At 37.2% G+C, this 18,588-nt stretch overlaps 8 protein-coding genes across 8 annotated transcripts; 3 read left to right on the top strand and 5 right to left on the bottom strand.

The window, feature by feature from the left end:
- Nucleotides 1-20: 20 nt before the first annotated feature.
- On the bottom strand, nt 21-1,033 carry SOCG_00454 (methyltransferase; the record flags this gene model as incomplete). Its single annotated transcript, XM_013162874.1, has 2 exons — nt 21-248; nt 392-1,033. The coding sequence occupies 2 exons, from the start codon at nt 1,031-1,033 to the stop codon at nt 21-23; spliced, it is 870 nt and encodes a 289-aa protein (XP_013018328.1).
- A 506-nt stretch (nt 1,034-1,539) lies between these two features.
- SOCG_00455 (siepin) lies at nt 1,540-5,267 on the top strand. The gene is made up of 3 exons (XM_013162875.1): nt 1,540-1,706; nt 1,762-2,229; nt 2,278-5,267. Exons 1-3 carry the CDS (start codon nt 1,546-1,548, stop codon nt 2,414-2,416), a joined length of 768 nt encoding a protein of 255 aa, XP_013018329.1. The 5' UTR covers nt 1,540-1,545; the 3' UTR covers nt 2,417-5,267.
- On the bottom strand, nt 2,409-4,852 carry SOCG_00456 (meiotic spindle pole body protein Kms1). Its single transcript, XM_013162876.1, has 3 exons — nt 4,568-4,852; nt 4,058-4,488; nt 2,409-4,013 (listed from the first exon to the last, which is right to left on the bottom strand). The coding sequence occupies exons 1-3, from the start codon at nt 4,628-4,630 to the stop codon at nt 2,711-2,713; spliced, it is 1,797 nt and encodes a 598-aa protein (XP_013018330.1). The 5' UTR covers nt 4,631-4,852; the 3' UTR covers nt 2,409-2,710.
- SOCG_05661 (uncharacterized protein) lies at nt 4,798-5,577 on the bottom strand. Its single transcript, XM_013164081.1, has one exon. It carries the CDS (start codon nt 5,442-5,444, stop codon nt 5,229-5,231), a length of 216 nt encoding a protein of 71 aa, XP_013019535.1. The 5' UTR covers nt 5,445-5,577; the 3' UTR covers nt 4,798-5,228.
- Nucleotides 5,578-5,680: 103 nt separating this feature from the next.
- Nucleotides 5,681-8,474, top strand: SOCG_00457 (sorting nexin Mvp1). Its single transcript, XM_013162877.1, has 10 exons — nt 5,681-6,002; nt 6,051-6,308; nt 6,370-7,009; nt 7,070-7,122; nt 7,175-7,192; nt 7,236-7,375; nt 7,433-7,677; nt 7,720-7,912; nt 7,951-8,121; nt 8,183-8,474. Exons 1-10 carry the CDS (start codon nt 5,909-5,911, stop codon nt 8,384-8,386), a joined length of 2,016 nt encoding a protein of 671 aa, XP_013018331.1. The 5' UTR covers nt 5,681-5,908; the 3' UTR covers nt 8,387-8,474.
- On the bottom strand, nt 7,983-12,490 carry SOCG_00458 (NADH dehydrogenase). The gene has a single exon (XM_013162878.1). It carries the CDS (start codon nt 10,271-10,273, stop codon nt 8,573-8,575), a length of 1,701 nt encoding a protein of 566 aa, XP_013018332.1. The 5' UTR covers nt 10,274-12,490; the 3' UTR covers nt 7,983-8,572.
- A 135-nt stretch (nt 12,491-12,625) lies between these two features.
- SOCG_00459 (Cullin 4) lies at nt 12,626-14,821 on the bottom strand (the record flags this gene model as incomplete). Its single annotated transcript, XM_013162879.1, has 1 exon — nt 12,626-14,821. The coding sequence occupies one exon, from the start codon at nt 14,819-14,821 to the stop codon at nt 12,626-12,628; it is 2,196 nt and encodes a 731-aa protein (XP_013018333.1).
- A 630-nt stretch (nt 14,822-15,451) lies between these two features.
- On the top strand, nt 15,452-18,559 carry SOCG_00460 (plasma membrane alkali metal cation/H antiporter Sod22). The gene is made up of 2 exons (XM_013162880.1): nt 15,452-15,840; nt 15,960-18,559. The coding sequence occupies exons 1-2, from the start codon at nt 15,717-15,719 to the stop codon at nt 18,221-18,223; spliced, it is 2,388 nt and encodes a 795-aa protein (XP_013018334.1). The 5' UTR covers nt 15,452-15,716; the 3' UTR covers nt 18,224-18,559.
- The last annotated feature ends 29 nt before the right edge of the window (nt 18,560-18,588 follow it).

Here is an 18,588-nt window from a genome sequence, read left to right on the forward strand (position 1 = left end):
AAATAAGAAAACCATCGGTTTTACCGAAATATCTCATAGAAAACAACAGGAGGACTATCATAATATAGGAGCTTCGCGTATTTTTTGTTTGTTAAAACTCTTACATGGAAATTCGGGAGTAGCCGTAAAAAGTTGTCAATTGTCTCCTGTCTTCGCAATGTTGCTGCTAAAAGGATCTTACAACAAGGATTAACTGTAATAAGGTCATTCATCGTAGTTGCTAAACATCGTAAGTCTCCCTCATATGTCTATACACTTCGACGCGCTGAAAGAAAAATCATATTTACCAAATAAGAAACAGCTCACACAAGAAAGCTTTTTTGGTAAATATAAATCCTTTCATGGCATCAAACCAGTTAGTACTTATTACAAATAAATATAAACAACATACGACGTCTGATGCAAGGACTAGGTCAGCGTAAACGGGAGGATCAACACCCCAAAGTAAACGTTGGACAGGAATATCACAGCCATTTAGATGAGCATTTCTTTTAATACCCTGACATACGTTGTTATCCCCGTCGGTGGCTAACACGGAAGCCCCCATTTTAGAGCATAAAATACTGACCAAGCCAGTACCAGCACCTAGTTCTACAACACGGGTTCCAGGGTTTATAGGATTATGGTATAGCAGTTCTGCAAGAGCCATCCCAGCTTCCCAAGTACGCGCACCTGTGGTCCCTTCTCGTAGCAAAACATTTTGAGACTCGTACACTCGAACAGAGTAATCACATAGTGTATATTGTACAGGAGGAATTTCTCTGCTAGAGAGTGATTCTATATATATGTAAAACAGTGTCTCAACGGGTTCTGCATGGTCCTGATTGTATTTATCGAGAAGCCGAAAATAAGACTTTAAAAGAAGTTTTGTATAAATAGACGGACGCAGAAACTCACACAGATACGCCTGTGCAAAAGGCTCTACTAAAATTGACCATTCATTATCAGAAGTAACCCATTGAAAATGGTTCGGGCTGACTTGCTGCAAGTATTGTTGTTTAATTTTCTGTAGAAAATCGGGAACTGTCTCCATCAAGGAATAAATTAGCTCTAAAAAAAGTCCAAAAAAATAAGAATGAACAAAAAAAAAATAATAATAATAATAACTATAATTACGTGTTTCCTAGATACAACATGTGATGGTTAATATCTTCCTTTAGTACTTCAAAGATTATGGCAAAATTGAGCATTGAATATGAAGGCGAAAGACCAAAATTGAAAACCAGCTTTATGAAATTAATTGGTACATAAACGAATGTATTGTTCGATATTAAAGTGATATGTTGCCATTAACCTTGAACTGTGATACATACAGGAGAACCGTTTAAATATCAATTTTTTTCCAAGAGTAAACAACGGTTCTTAGGTTTGTAAAGGATAAAAAATGGATTAAACGGATTTTTACGTCTTTTTTGATTTTGACACAAATATTCGCTTTCGTTTGTCGGTGAGTCTAGCCGCGGTATGGTCGCGCGGGAGAACCGAAAGTCAGGTATCGTACTTTACACCTATTTTCGCCCAAATGAAGTTTGTATATAGTAAAAAATGAAGGCTTGGATATGGCCTTTCATAGGTGGACTAAAATTATTTATATGCTTTCTAATAATTGTATTGTTTTCAATTCCTAGTCTCGTTAGCTATATAATCTTCTACGACACGGTTATTCCTCATGCTGTGGTGCAATATCCTGTTCATTTTAACTACACGTATGTTTTAAACATATTCGTTTCATAAATAGTACTTATTCGTTAACTTGCTTAGAACTGGGTCTAACTATCCTTATGCCAAAGTGAACATGGATCACTTTAGCATAGATCCTAGGCTTCCTGGAACATCGATCCTTCAATTAACTATTCCTCGTTCTCAACGTAATAGAGACATTGGCAATTTTATGATTTCGGTTGACTTTCATGGAAGAACTGAGCAAACGACATTGAAATCTGTTTCAAGAACGGTCCTATTTCCATATTATTCAACTATACAAGAATACCTAAAGCTAATTCTCTGCTTTCCTTTTTATTTGACTGGGATTTTAGATGAACGCGAGACTGTAAGCGTAAAGCTATTGGAATCTGAAATGTTTGGAAACCATCGCAGTGCAATCAACACACTGTCCTCGCGTTTTTATGTAGCTGATACTCCTAAGAGTGCGACTATCCGTATCTATTCCAAGGATATTGAGTTTTATGAAGCGACTCTAGCTTTTGCATCCAAACTACACGGCATGCGGTATGTTGAAGTGTTTATTATAATCTTTTGCTAATATCGTAAATCTAGCTGGTTCATGTACACGCATAGAGTGACCGCCTTTTTTGTTTTTACAACCCTCTTTTGGTTTACTGGGATAGGTACAACCTTTATTACTTATTTTATCGTTTCAACCACATCAAAGTCTCGAAACAAAATTGCTGGATAATTACAAACTCTTTATTAACTGAAAAGGAAACATACAAGCCTAAATGAACTATAATAAATATCACGACCGAATACCTCCAATGATTACCGCGAATATTATGATTATGATTATGATTGACGAACTTTGACAATTTGAAAAGAAAAATTATAGCATTGGTTAGAATATAGTCCACTTAATGCTCTTTAGTAGCTTATTCCTAAAAACAAAAAAAAAAAAAAAAAGAAAGAAAGAAAAAGAGAAAAAGATTGGCAGGCGCCTTCGTTATCATAATAGCCTTCATTTATTGTAAACTCATCATGAAGGTTGAGCTAGATTGCTTTCATTATTTGATGTTTGAATTAGTTCCTCAAAGAACGACAATAAAAACCTCATAAGTTGCTGAAATAAAGCTGCTAATACAATATACAATAGATCTCGAATTGTGTATTTAAAGGAGATGAAGAATTGAACAAGTATAGGTCGGCATTTGAATTGTATGAAACTTGCTAGACGTTTGTTCACGTTTTCAGAGAAAGCGGTGTTCGGGGAGGTACTTTGATGTTTGTTGATGGAAAATACTTGACTTGTAAAGGGAGATCCTGATGTAACTTCATTTTCACTTTGAAAATTCTCTTCTCTGCTGGACTCCACGGTCGAGTATAACGCAGTCGAATCCGGGTCATCGATTCCAGGCATGGAAATCTCATAACGATTTTTAAAATCGTGTAAAAGAGGTGACATACTGGATAAGCTTTGTATAATCCATTTCTGGATTCCAATTTCTTCGGAAAGTATAGTAAATCCTGAGGTTAATTCTTTGTTTCGTAAACGCTCCTGTGAAAGAGCATTCTCCAGATCTAGAAGATCTGTTCCTATATCATCTTTTTGATTTGCTTGGGAATTAATGGTTGAGGTAGACCTATTGATTTCCTCGCTAATTATGTGAGCGGGAGAGAATGGTATCGACAAAAAGGGCGAAAAAGTAGAATTAGTGAGTTTTTGAGAAGGTAAGGGCGAAGGATGGCGTAAATTAATTTCTTCTACATGGTTTTGTTTTTCTTTTCGAAACTCCTCTAGCTCGTCCTCTAGCTGTTGACTATGGGTTCGGAGTTTATGGTTCTCCAATTTTAAATTAGATAGAACTTCTTCATTTAACAATGATTTCGAGGCAGCTTTATATAGATCATTAAAACTTGACGATTTCTTTTCCAACTCTTCCATAATTGCAGCACACTTGTTTTCTAATATAGAAAGTTGCTTCTTCCCCTGTACAATTTCATTTGATTTCGCTATAAGCTCCGATTGGAAATTTTCGTTTTCAGCACCAAGGGATTCATTTTTACTCTTGAGTTTTCTGATTTGCAAATTCTGAGCCTCTTGTGTTAGGTTCATTTCCCTGTGTTGAGCTTCAAGAGAACCCAGGTAGTGAGTCAATTCGTCAATCTTTCCATTCAACAAATCAACAATTCTGGACTTGTTTCTTGCCTGGTCCCTTGCTTGGTCAAGAGAATCTTGGAGTTCTCTCAGTCGCATATTTAAACTTTTGATCGAATTGTTTTCTATATTATAGCTGCTAAATTGATTTGCTACTCTGTCAGCAGCAGAAGGTAAAGGGTTCCTTTAAGAATTAGTTGAAATAAATGATTATCATCTATAACATACCATGTAATTGGGGTTGAGTGAGCAAAAGGAGTGCTCAAAATATTTGGAGATTTCATCTCCAGTTTATTGGAATTATTCGGCAAAAGAAGTTTTTGAGCTTGAATTTTAGAAGGACTTTCTATGGAGTCGAAAGAAGAATCTTCCACGGCATGTTCTTGAGAAGGTGATGATAATGCTTGCGACTGCTGCACCAAAGGAAAAAAAAACTGTTCAACGGGATTTTCTACAGAGCTAGCATTTTCACTTTTACTGAATTGTACCAACTTGATTAGTAACTCTCGTAGGTTATCCTTGTTAATGGAAAGAGTTGGATTTTTTTGTACGAACTCTGAAGTAGCACGCCTTTGAAATTCGTTGAGTAAAGGGGGAGCAGAACTTGAACGTAAAAGCTCGAGGTCACCTATTACTGATAGCAATTTAGTTAGGCTGATCTAAATTTGGTCAGCATGTTTCTATGACATTGTTTCAATGAGGACAATTATGGTGACCTAGACGCATAGATTCACGTACTTTTCCTTCCTTTCCAAAATCATAAGAATCAAAAATTAAATCAAAGTCTTGTGGATTCTGCATGACGCGCGAAAATCGCGCCCTTTTTAGAAGATCACTATAAAAGCGACTCGATTCCTTTTTACGCGTAGTAAACGACACTGAATCAAGTTCCTTCTATTAATTGATAATTTTCCTGAAATTAAAGTAAAAACCCAATAAAATTAACAAGAATGAGTTGAAATTGGCTATCACACCAGCATTGTGCTGCCGCTAGACACCCAGAAGAAAGGAAAACAATAGTGAGCCAACCATTTCAAAAAAAAACCTATCGAAGTTTTTCAGCTCTATTGTTGTATAATCGTTTTCTAATTTGATTCTTTTTGTTAATTACCATGAAAGAAGACGCTCGATCGATTACGGATCCAAGGACATTCGGCGAGGAATGACAAGTGAATTGCATATCGCTTGACATTGACCTACGGAACTGAAACTTATTGTGTTTATTTATGTACAATGGACTAGAAAGTTTATTATTATCTTAAGGAAATTAATGAGTTGTCAACAATGATTGTACTTCTTAGTATACATAGTGACAGCACGATTGAGCAGAAACTCTATTTCTGGTAGCAAATGTCCTTTAAAAACAATACCCATAATTAAAAAAGTATTAAAAAAAATTTTATGAATACATCCCGTCCAGTAGAATAGAGAAAGCTTTCTGTACTTTCCTTTGTAAACGATTACATCCACATTGATCAAGGATATTTCCCATTTCTTTCATGACAGAACCAAGGAAAAACAAATGAACAAAATGTTCCAACGAAACGGTGACCTTCGTTGTTTGTGCATTACGCTGTAATAATTCAACTAGAAAAGCCTGATTATTTGAAATCATCACAAATTATCATCGTTAGAGTCACAAAAATTAGTGAACCTGAATGGGAAAGACTTTTGATAGTAACAAACGACTTCAGTTTAGTAAATACTTTTCAAGTTTCTCTTATAATTGACCGTGATCAAAATACATATTACGACTTTCTATTTTACCAACTTCTCTTATATTGATTTTTTGTTTATTTACATAATGCTGTTACTTTTGTTACTTACTTCCACCAGAATCCTCCTTAGGTACTTTTAGAAAACCACGTCAATTCCCCAATTGTTTGACCTTTTTCAGGTATAGGAAGCTTTTCTTATAATTTACTATATTTATTTATTAATAGAAGATTCCTCGCAAAAAATTGATTGATTCCAACGGTTCTTTATATAACTTTAATACTTTGGTTTACGATAGCGACAGAAGATACATTAATTAATAAAGCGAAACCTACAATCTTATTCAGTTTATTATTTAATGCTATGACTGATAATGTCTTTATGGAACCAGATCCATGGGCTTCATCAAGCACTTGGGGATCTCCAATTAAACCATTGACTTACGAGGCTGCTCTAGGTAAACATTAAGATCTGCTTTTGTAAACGTTTGTCTAACAAGCTTCAGGAAACTCATCTATTCCCTCCCAATATAAACAATACTGGGAAGAATTTCAAAAGCTTGATCAATTTCTTGACCCCGACGCGTCTCTGTACTCGAAAATTTTTGAAATTCCAGATCATATAATTGCTGAATTCTTAGAATTGATTGAGTGTACGAATGAACCCTTACAACAAAGACAGTTTTACTCCCTTTTAGCACTTGTCGCTTTCTACCAGCTTGGAGTCCCCACCACACTGGAACAAATCCAAAAACAAAGAAATGGTAAGTTGATTTTTTTTAAGCTCAACTTCGCGTTATTCGAAATACTGACTTACTCTCCCAGTTTTGCCAATCCTCCAAAGATGTGATATAAACCCCTCTCTTCTTCACAATGAAAATGAAGCTCCCTTATTTTCTCAACCATCCACGATAAGTTCCAAAAAGACAAAGACTATCCCAAGCCCACTCCTCCTCTCTTCAAACTCTCAATTGCAAAACTCACCTCCTTTTCCTAATTTTCCTACTACTCCTTCACCACCAGGAAGAAATGAGGCTTCATATAATTATGGAGATTTATACAGGCCTTCAACTTCTTCTTTGAAATCAAATTACCGTGATTCTCGTTCTCCCTCTTCCTCTTCCTCTTCCTCTAAGAAGAAGACCGGTGAACATGCATCGCGTCCTCCCAAAAAGATCACTTATGATAATGTTGGTACGACAAATTCTCCTATATATTTGTCCCAGCCCCGTCGAAGCTCTTCATTAGATTCCTTTCCTCAATCTTTAATTGATTCACCCAAGAATAGCCAGACAAGCTTCAGCCAGCGATATACAAACTCGACTCCACTTCCTAATAGAAAGGAACTGAACGTTGATATTGACCTTGAACCTAGTGGTCCTTTCTTTTATCGTCACAACAATTATATAATATCAGATTCACGCAATACTCGAGAAGTTCTACGGAGATACAGTGATTTCTATTGGTATGTCTGCTACATTCTTGTGATTGTTTGATCCCCCCATAGCGTACTAATTACTCTTAGGCTTCATTCTTATTTGGTTGAAAAGTATCCTTGGAGAAGAGTACCCCTACTACGTAAGTAAATGATGGCGATATTAATTCATTTCAATAATTAACCATTTTCTAGCTTCGAAGAAATTCCATTGTAAGTCAATACGACTTCCAGATTACACTCCTAACCAATATAGTTGCCAAGCGAACAGCATCCAGTAGAAATACGTTTTTAGAATACAGAAGACAGGGTCTTTATGATTTTGTAAATGATGTTGCTTATCATCCAATCTTTTCGCAGGACGAAGTTATTCAAGTATTTTTTAAAGAGCCTAATGTATGTGTTTTGTCCTATTTCTTTAATTTTTAATGTATCATATGCTAATTATTTCAGGTTTTTAAATCTTGGAGAAAGGAAAACCTTTCTTATATAAAGGAAAGCATCGCTTCTTGTCATCAAAATCCAATGGACTCTGTACCAGATGTATCAGAATCATGCAAAGAGCGGCTTTTGAAGGCTGCAACAGCTTGCGGAGTAGCAATTAATAACCAGGTGAATATTATTAAAATATTTGAGAAAGCTATTTATACGATGGACCATCTTCACGATGATGTGAATCGCCTACAAAATTCTTTTAAGTGAGTAATGATTGTCAGTATTTATTTAACTAACCAGTATAGTTGCTTGCTTGACAGTGGCATTTACCAACGAGTATTTAATTCGGAATTTGCCAAAAGAGAAAGTAATACCATGACTTTGGTTAGTAGGCATGCCTATAATGTTGATACGTTACAGCATCAGCAAAGTTTCACCTTTAAGAATTCCTTAATTACAAATCTAACCAGGGAAACAAAGATGCTTATATCATTGAGGGTATGCTTTAGCTATTCTATATGAGTATTAACAATTAGCAATTGATTGAAAGAATGGCTATACCATTTAATACTGATTTAACAAAAATTAAATATTTAATATCTAATGACGAGAATTTATTAAGAGAAGCTACGATACAAGATTCAACGAACGGAAGAAATTCTACTATTCTCAACACCGAAAACCGAATTGAAACTAACTTGCTCAAGGTATAAAGGAAAAAGAAGAAAATAAATCCCTAGGTGGAAGTGAAATTAACATGATTTTTAGAAGAAACAGTTGTATGCTGATACTCTTTGGCAAAGATTCCAAATTGACCAGTATTTAAATGAAGAAATAGAGTATCTGCAAAATTACCTGTCAATCCTTGGAAATCCTTACATTGATTATTGCAAGCAGCGCATCAGGTACGAGGAGGAAGGATTAAATATATGGCAATCCTTAAGTCGTGATTTCGAAAATCTGTATGCTTAATCCAATATATTGAAAAGTTAATAGCTATAAAAATATACAAACAAAAAAGAAACTTGTATGTAAATAATAAAACGAGACTTGAACCAGACTGTTGCTTGCGTATTTAAAATCAAATATACGTTCCTATGTAAGGATGATTAAAAATAGCATTTTAATAGATCTACATATCTTGAAAGTGGGGGTTATTTAAATGGAAGAAATATCACGGCCAAAGAGGGAAGTACGGATCCAATCCAACATAACGTTGGTACGGTTACGAAGGGAATACAATTCGGAAAGATAGGCGGAGCGCCAGAAAAAGAAGGCAAGGTAACCACTGGCATGAATTTGCTTGTCAAGGAAAGGGACATTCAAATCAGCGATTGCCTTTTCATGGCCAATATAGGCAAGAGAGCCTTGGTGAGAGTACTTAAAGGGACGGAAAACCTTAGTAGAAGCATGCTTCTCATTAGCAAGAGAAATGAGAGCAGCGGAGTCTAATTCTTCACCAACAGCGATATATCTGTCGACACGAGGCTTTTCAAAGTCAAGAGAACCAAGTTTGTTGAACAATTGACCAAGGAAAGCACCTTGTTGAGATGCAACTTGAGCAGTAGGGGCATAGGCAGTAGAGGTGCAGTCGCCAAGGGCAAAGACGTCTTGCATACCCTTGACTTGCATATAATCATCAACAATCAAACCACGACGGTTGGTTTGCTCTTCCAAAGAATGGATGATTTTGTTTATGAGAGGTCTAGGTCGGTTACCACCGGCCCAAACCAAGAGTCCGAAAGGAATAGACTCTTCAACCTTATTGCCTTCTGGATCCTTAACTTCGACGATGATGCTATCAGCGGTGACTTCCTTGAGGGCAGTGTTTGTTCTGATGTTGATGTTGGTTCTAGCGAAAAGAGACTTGGTATATTCACGCAATTTGCTGCTGAACATGGGAAGAACGGAAGGCAAAGCTTCGATAAGGGTTACAGAGAAGTCGTTGGCAAGTTCAGGGAACCAAGATTTAAGGTCATCCTTGATGAAATCGGCCATTTCACCAGCGAATTCCATACCGGTGGGACCACCACCGACGACGACGAAGTGAACGTAGCGGCGACGAGTTTCAGGATCAAGGTCTTTAAACTGAGCCTGTTCGAGACACTTCATGATACGTGTACGGATTTTTTGGGAATCCCACATTTCTTTCAAAAAGCAACCATGCTCTTCGATACCGGGGATGCCGAAGGTTTGAGTTTCGGCACCGACGGAGCAAACCAAGTAGTCGTAGTTAATCTTCTCGACCAATTCCTGACCATCAGAAGTTTGTCTGCGGATTTCGACAGTCTTGCCATCCTTATCGACGTCGGTGCACTCTGCCTCATAAAATTTGACAAAGTGAGACTTGTGGCGAAGGAGATAGCGAATGGGTTGAACGATGCTACGGCTATGAACGGAACCGGTGGCAGTAGAAGGCAAAAGAGAGGTGAAGAGGAAATAGTTTCTAGGAGAGACGACGACAACATTGTAGAGAGAGCTATCGATAGTTCGGAGGATAGAGGTGGCACCCCAACCGGCACCTAAAATGACAAGAGTTTTCTTTGTAGGGTCAGGAAGAGGTTGTTTTTCATCAGGATGGCGGAATCTGTAGACGGAAAGACCATAGTAAAGGACGCTAGCGGCAATGAAACCTAAACCAACACGCTTTGTAATCTTCCACACACTTTTGCCTGAGGAAGGAGAAGGCTTCGAAGAGGAGGAGGGGGAAGAGGAAGAAGCATTTGCTCTAGGACGAGAAGTGTTGAAGAAGCGTGTCTTGGGAGCCAAAGCCGATGGGGAGGAGGAATTGACGAAGGGGGAACGGAATCCAGCGACACGTCTATTTAAAGATTGGGAGAATAATTTCGCAAAAGTCATTGTGACTAGTGAGAGACCTTATTTCAATCGTAGAAAAAAGAGAGAGAGTTAGAAATAGAGAAGGGGGGGGGGAGTAAACAACGATTCTTTTCGTTTTGTTGTTCAAGATTAATTTTATATATATAAGTAGATATATATAAAAGGACCTTTTTTAATAAAAAACAAGAGATTTCTTTTCCAAAACTAAAAAAGAAAAATATAAAAAAAAAAAAAGAAAAAGAAAAACACACAAAAACAAAACCGAAATTGAAAACAAAAATAGAAAAGAAAAAACCAAACCGAATTTCCTTTTTTACCAGAACGGTATTAAACTAAAATTAAATTAGAATAAAGGAAGGGGGGGGGGAAAGAGAGAACAGGAAAGAGTGAAATCACACTCTTGAAATCAAATCTGATAATACTACTAACAATAGTAGTAATAGTAAAAAGAAAAGAGGAACAAGAATAAAGAAAAAGAAACCAATTTTTTTTTAAAAAAAAAAAAAAAGAAACAACTATAGGAACAGTTTCTCAAATATGATTTCTAGAGCCCAAAAAAAAAAAGATAAAAATAAAAATGATTCTTTTTTTTTTTGATCTCTACAAGTGACTTGTTTGTGTCTTTATTTTCGTCTTGCAAACAAGCAAACAAGCAAACAAACAGAAAAAGGGAAAGAAGGATTCAAAAGAAAGAATGTGAATATTCGTAAAGATATGTAATAAGAAAAATGAAATAATAATTATAATAAGAATAATAACAGTAGCAGAAGAACAGTGAACACAGTCTCTTCTCTGTGTCTGTCTGTGTCTGCGTCTGTGATATATATGTAGAAAAGTGTTTGGAAGAGGAAAGGAATTCAAAGAGCAGAAAACTTCCAATACCGCAGAGCGAAAAAAAAGAAGGGAAAAAACTACTAGGCCGACTAAAGAGAGAGAGAGAGAGAGATGATACCCTTGTAACTCTAGACCACTGGAAAAGAAGAACAGGATGACTGCTAAAAAAGTAAGATTTTGTATTTCCGGTGGTTCGCCGTAGTCGCCTTTTGAAGCGTTTTTGTTGGGGTATCAAAATGAGGAGACGACCAATAAGCGAAAGGATTACGAGAGGGACAAACTGCGCATTTCAGACAGCGACAATGTTTATGTAAACAAATCCAGATCGGATGATTTATGGATAAAAAACAAAAAAAAAAAGGATTTGAAATTTAGGGGTAGCATTGGATAGTTGCAAAGAATAGAATTGTTTTTAAATTGTCTTTTTAGTTTGGTTTGGTTTTGGTTTTTTTTGTTTCTTTAACGGGTTCACTTTTCCTTTAGCTCTTTGTGTCCGGTTTTGCATTTTTCGTCAAATTGCTGGGATTGGGTTTGTGGGTGTTCTGGATTTAGCTTCTATCGCGTCTTGAAACATTTTTTCCGAGAGTGCTTGCTCGGTCCAGAGAACGGCCGATTCGTCCTTTGTTGCGTAGAGCGAACGATATGACGTTGCCTACATCCATTTAAGCTTAAGCATAAGCAGTTCGCTGATAAAAAAAATCACGTCATCATGAAACGTTAAAGAATGTTATTCCATCTAAGCGAATCAGTTGCTTGGCATCTCGTACGAGCAGCTTGTAGGCATGTGCGGCCATGATCAAGTTGAGAGTGCGACTGGTGTGGCCATGGAGAACAAGTAGGTGGGGGATTGAGATTGGGACAGAGTGGGGGTGGTACGTTCACTAGAAGAAGAAAGGAAGATGTCGTATAAACGAGACTGACTATTGACGACTCAGTGGGTTGGTTTATGTGGGGGTTGGTTTGCTCTTTGAGCATGTGGGGTGTTTGTGTGTAGTAAGTAACTAGTAGTTAGTTGTAGGTATGTATAGAGAGAGGTACGTGTAAGGTATATTCTTATGTATATATGTCTTGTTCGTTATGGAATACCTTTCTTTTATGGAAATCTATTCCGTAGTATGAATTTCCTTTCTCAATTCGATTTATAAGATTATAAACTTTTAAAATTATTGAATTATTGAATGAATTCATAGAATCGTACATACATAAATGAATAAAAGTCTCATTCTTCTAGTCACACTTGCATCCTTTGCTTGATGCAAGGCTTACCCAGACAAGACAAGACTTGCCTGCGCGACTTGGGATCCCCAATCTCGTCTCCAAAGTAACTCGTCACTTTTATAAACAAAAGTAAAAAAGACAACAAAAGAAAGAGAAAAATAGAAATAGAAATAGAAATAGAAATAGAAAACAGAATTAAATATAATAACACACAAAAAAAAAAAAAAAAAGAGAGAAAGGAAACCATCAGGATCCATACATTATCAGTTTTCATAACACAAAGTAATTAAAAGTCTTGCTTCTCTCTCTCACTCTCTTTCCCTATGGTACATACACATATTCGCCATCTTGTCGTTCTAGGTATTCCTTGTTGAGTAATTTCTCTATCGTCGACTTGATATCTGATATTTCCGGAATACCCCGATTCTTGCAAACTTCTATCGTTTTTTGTACGAGCTCATCATGACTCACTCTTTCATTCTGTTTCATAATCCGCACGACTGCGGCTTGCAGCTCAAATTGCCTGTCCTGCAACACTTGTTCTTGTACTTCTTCACTTTCTTGCCGCTCATCTTTCAAATAAATCTGATTAATCTTGATTCTGTACAATTTGTCCGTAAATTTCTCATTCACATAAAACATCGTATCCGGTTTAGGCACTTTTCCCTTGGGCACCATCACCAGTGGTCTTACACGAACGCAACTCAATGATTGCAAAGTCCTCGTCAAATCTGCATCCGTCAATTCTGTCGTTTTTTGTAAATCCCGGTATGTGAGCCCTTCTCCAGGCGCGCATTTATTAAATTCCAACAATACACATGCTTGAAACAGTGATATGCTAAGCTCTTTATTTCCCAGAGGAAATCGCGCTTTCACCAAACAATGTCCAAGCGATGGAAGCCAACGAATCCGTTTGCTCGTTTGTTTTGCTAGATAAAATTTTTCAAATTGCTGTAAATCTTCCTGCATGTCCTCCGGCAACCGTACATGCCCTTCCGGGTACGCAGGCCAATACGCCTGTGACAACACATTCACATACAAATCCCGATGAAGATTTTTGGACAACTTGGATTGTTGAAATGAACTCGAAAACTCTTTCGATAAATTTATATCCTTAAACATCCCTTCTAACGCATGCGTAAACTGACTTCCACACGTCTTCTTTAGCATCTCCAACAACATCCGCTCATTTTGCGAACTAGCCGATTTATTCAGCAATAAGCGCTTCGCAATATCCCGTTTGTAAAATGCTTCAAAAACATCTTTACTTGCTACATACCGAAAGATATCCAGTAATGTTTCGAAAATTTGCTGTAAAGGAGTGCCGTTCGTTACTTGCTCCCCATGCCGAAGCAAATAATCAATATATTTGGCGATGGCCTTTGCAGGCGTTTCTTTACGTTTTCCTGGTGCACCATTGATAAACGTTTCCCATGATTTCCGCATGGAATACGAAAGTGCTTCATCGTTCGAAAACCCCTGCTCTATGACCGACTGTAAGAAAGTATGCAATGATATCATATTTGGTACTAACATCTCTTCGTTCTGTTCATCGTTCACAAGTTCAAACCCAATGTCTGTAAGGCAGTTAGACCATGGCTCAACTAACTGAGATGTTTCCATAGTCAGATGCAACAGTGAATACAAACGTTTGCAGGAATCTAAATCACGATCATTAACAAATTTTTGAATACCATTCACCAAAACGGGTAAACGACTACGAATCAACCGATTTTGTAGTGTCTGAAGAATCTCCTTTTGATGTCGATTTAAATCAAATTCATTCATGACCAGCATTTCATACTCTAGACATTGCTGAGTATACAGCAAGTACTCATTAACAGAAACCGTATTTATCCGCTCCTCGGATTGTCGTTGGAAGAATTGATCCAAAAAAACAAGATACATCGGCATAAATACGGCACCGTAGTATTTGACGCGATGAAGAATAGACATCGCTTCTTGTAGACAAGCATGATCGATTTGTAATCCAGAATGAATCCCTTCGAAAAGCTTCAAAAGGTCATTCAAAAAGGGGACTTGAATGGTTTTCGTATCCAAAAGCTCCTCGCGAAATAGAGAAAGAGCGTATTCTTCTATTGTGGGAAACTCTGGGGATTTTGCAAGAAACGTCTTGTCCATGTAATAAAAGACGTTTTGAACAGTTTCTACACGCTCCATCCATTGCTTCCATTGCCGAACCACGATGGAGCACGCATTGACTTGGTCCATGTTTTGAGAAATGGAAGTCAAGCAAGCATCTCTTAGTAAATGTATACCGGACGTAAAGTGGTTCTGTAGTAAAGTAAAGCATCGGTAAGCCTGATTGGCTTTAGCTAAGTTTTCAACGCCAGAATATAGCTCTTGATAGCCTGTCTTCAAGCCCAAGCCGGCCATAATGACCTGCAGAGCAATATCAAGTTGTTGGATCATAACATTATAATACTTTTCTTGGCGCTGTTTTGATTTTAGAGGGTCAAACCCTTTAATGATAATCTTCTTGGCCTCTGTAGGCATAATAATTAACTCTTATTCTTATTAAAACGGAGCAACGAATGAACCACGAATATTATCCTCTGTGAATAAACGTCAACAGATATTTAATCCACAAAATGAAATGGTAATTCAAGAGAATAGCGTACACCTTTGTTCTTTCTTCAGCAATAAAGTAAAGTAATACGGGGATGAGAAATAAACCCCGAGTGATTGAAATGTATTGTATATAATAAAAAACAAGTGTAAGCTTGAAAATGAAGGAAAAAAAGGATCCTGCACACCTAATTTCCTCAGAAAGCTTTAAAAAACCAAAAACAATTATGAAAAACGAATGAAAAAGTTAATGCCTATGAACACATGTATAAGGCTATATTGTAACGGTTTTATGCCGTTTATATGAGATGAAGAACGAGAAATCGTCTATTCTTCAAAATGACCCTTTATTAAAAAAAGTAAACTTTCCAAAACAATTTTTTCTTCTTTTTCTTTTGGTAAATCGCTGTTAAGAACTGCTTGGAACTCTTACTTTGTGTTAGCATAAAGCAAGATTGCTCGGATTTCTTATACTTATAAATAAATTAGGTTATTATACAAGCGAATTTAAAATTATAATAGTCAACAGAAAAAGTATGAAAATGAAAACAATCGTTCCCACTACCTTCTTGGTTTCATAAAAGTGCTTAGTTTCTTTTTTTCAAAAAGAATATAAAACTGATAGAATTGATAAACATTATTGGTATTAGTTTTTAATCCGGTTGTTTTTTTTGATCTTGGCATATATTTACGCATAAATAATTCTAAACACCTGGCTTAGGAATCAAAACAATCCTAATCTCGGATTCCATATCATTCTTTACCATAATATCCCCTTTTTTAATTACTTTGATTTCTTTATTGCAGGTTTAAAATTTATAAAATGGCATGGAGTCAACTGGAAATCAGCAAGCCGCATTTAGCATATGCTATCTTGGGAGGTTTTACTTCTCTTTTTATGCTTTGCTCTTTGATCATAAAAGAAAAATTTTACATGGGTGAAGCTAGTAAGTTCTTGGTGATTAGACGAGGCCATTGCTGCCGGTGTTTGCTATTCTGGTAATCTTTGATTGTCTAATCCTACTTGTCTTTTGTTTGTAGTCCAACTGGTTACTAACCTCTTTAGCGATTGCAACTATTTGCGGGTTGATTTTTGGTCCGCATGCTGCAAAAATTTTTGTACCCACCAGCTGGGGAAACTCTGATTATATAACTTTAGAACTTGCTCGTATTTTATTAATTGTTCAAGTATTTGCTGCAGGAGTTGAACTTCCGAGAGCTTACATGCTGAGGCATTGGCGTAGCATGGTAATCATGTTGCTTCCTGTTATGGTATTTGGCTGGTTGGTCTGCTGTGGCTTTATGTTTGCTTTAATTCCACGTCTAAGTTTTCTTGAAGCTCTCACAATAGCGGCATGTATTACCGCTACAGATCCTGTTTTAGCATCCTCGATTGTTGGCAGAGGTAAATTTGCTCGTCGCGTTCCTGGTCATTTACGAAATATGCTTTTGGCCGAGTCTGGTTGTAATGATGGCATGGCTATTCCTTTTCTCTATCTCGGTCTCTACCTAATTATCGATAAACCAGCTAGACATGCTGGACGCGATTGGGTACTATTAATTATTCTTTATGAGTGCGTTTTTGGTTGCTTTCTTGGAGCCGTAATTGGCGTAGTAGCTCGCAAAGCTATTAAATTCTCAGAACGTAGAGGTTTGATGGATCGTGAAAGTTTTCTTGTCTTTTATTTTGTTTTGGCTGTGTTCTGCAGTGGTATCGGAACAATTATAGGCGTTGACGATCTCCTTGTTTCTTTCTGTGCTGGTGCTGCTTTTTCTTGGGATAAATGGTTTTCGAAAAAAACCGAGGAGTCTCATGTTTCAAACGTCATTGACTTGCTTCTTAATCTTTCATTCTTTGTTTATATTGGCGCTATCATGCCTTGGGAGCAATTTCACATGCCGGAATTAGATCTTAGTGTTTGGCGTCTCGTAGTTTTAGCCATATGCGTTTTAATTGCTAGGAGAATTCCAGCTGTCCTTGCCTTTAAAAAGTTGATACCTGACATAATTAACTGGAGAGAAGCTTTGTTTGCTGGACACTTTGGTCCTATCGGAGTTGGTGCTATTTATACTTGTCTATTGGCTAGAGCCGAGCTTGAACATGATGAGACTATACCTACTTCTGAGCTTCCAACTGAGAGTGATCCTAACTACTATATTATTACTGTAATGTGGCCTGTTGTTTGCTTCCTAGTCCTAAGCTCAATTATCGTCCATGGTAGTAGTATTGCTTTCTTTATGCTCGGAAAGCGCATAAACACTATTGCTCTTACCTTGACCAAAACAAGAGACTCGCACTTTGCTTTCAATCTTCCAAGAGTTCATCAAGGTCAAAGTTTACCTCTAAAGCGAGGAACCAGTGTACGCTCTGGCGCAGCCCCTTCTGTGGTTTCCTCTATTAGGCGGCGACACCCTGTCAATATCCAAGAAGATGAAGAGTCGGTTGATGCATCATCCTCAATTTCAGCTCCTCGCCCTGCACATGTTCGGCCTCAACATGTAGAATCTCATCCTGAAGACCGCGATGAACAAAACGAAGAACCTGTCCCTGCTATTAAAGATTATGATGGAGAGCGCCGTATTTCGAACGAAGAGGACAGAGAGGAAGAGGTAAATCCAGGCAACGAAAGTTACATGATGGGAGATGATCTTGTCCAGGAGGACTCTCAAGGAAATATTATATCACGTTCACGATCAGGTGCTGATCATGCTGAAAGATCACCAGATGAAGAAAAAGAGAGTGCACAGGAGGAGGAAGCTTCTAACGACAGTAAGCCGCAATCTAAATTTCGTCGATTTTTTAAAAATATTCACGAAGCGTTTGAACGTAATTATCATGCGCCAGATAGCGACGAAAGGGATCTCGGACAAGAGGAAGCTTCTATTGAGAATAATGTTCCGCGAAGAGAAATGAGTAGGTCTGATGCTTATTCACGCGAGAATAGCGTTGAGAGACAACGTCGTGAAGAAGTGTTAGGAAATATGGGAGATAGTGAAGATGAAGTGGAGGAACGTCCTGGCATAGATCCAACAGGAATTCTTGGTGAACGAACTCATTCACCTAGTGATATTGAACCTGATCATCCTACTGAGAGACTTAGCCCGTATCCCTTATCCGCTCGTTCACCCATTGAACAATCTCCAGACAGATCTGAATTAACTATTAACAATGAAGAAAATGACGACGAAGAAGTAGATGAAGACGATTCCCAGCAAAATAAACCAAATATCCGATTTTTGGATTTACCTACTCCCCATCCAAACGGTCGCAGAAAATCATATTCATCTTATCGTCGTGGTTCAATTGGAAGTGGATATCAAAGAGGTTAATTTGAAGAAAAAAAAGAAAAAAAAAAAAAGACCCATAAAGGGAACTTTGCTTTTATTTTTCAACCTACCTTCTTATTTATTAACCCGATAAACCTTCCCATAGATTCTTTTCGCTAGCATGCACCTTTCTTGCTATATGAAGTTTAACAAGAATCCGTAAGGGATTGGAGGTTCAGACATTTCATCACTACAAAATATTATTAGCTTAGTATAATTGGTAATGGTGAAATTCTGTTTTGTATTTATCGTTTTACATAATTATATTTATATTAACTGTTGAAAATGGCGAGTATTCACCAAAATCGTAGCAATGTGATCGTTTCAGAAATTATCATTCATAAAGGACTATTGATATTAGGTAGCAT

The sequence above is a fragment of the Schizosaccharomyces octosporus genome, assembly GCF_000150505.1.
Source record: "Schizosaccharomyces octosporus yFS286 unplaced genomic scaffold supercont6.2, whole genome shotgun sequence".
NCBI classification, from domain to species: domain Eukaryota; kingdom Fungi; phylum Ascomycota; class Schizosaccharomycetes; order Schizosaccharomycetales; family Schizosaccharomycetaceae; genus Schizosaccharomyces; species Schizosaccharomyces octosporus.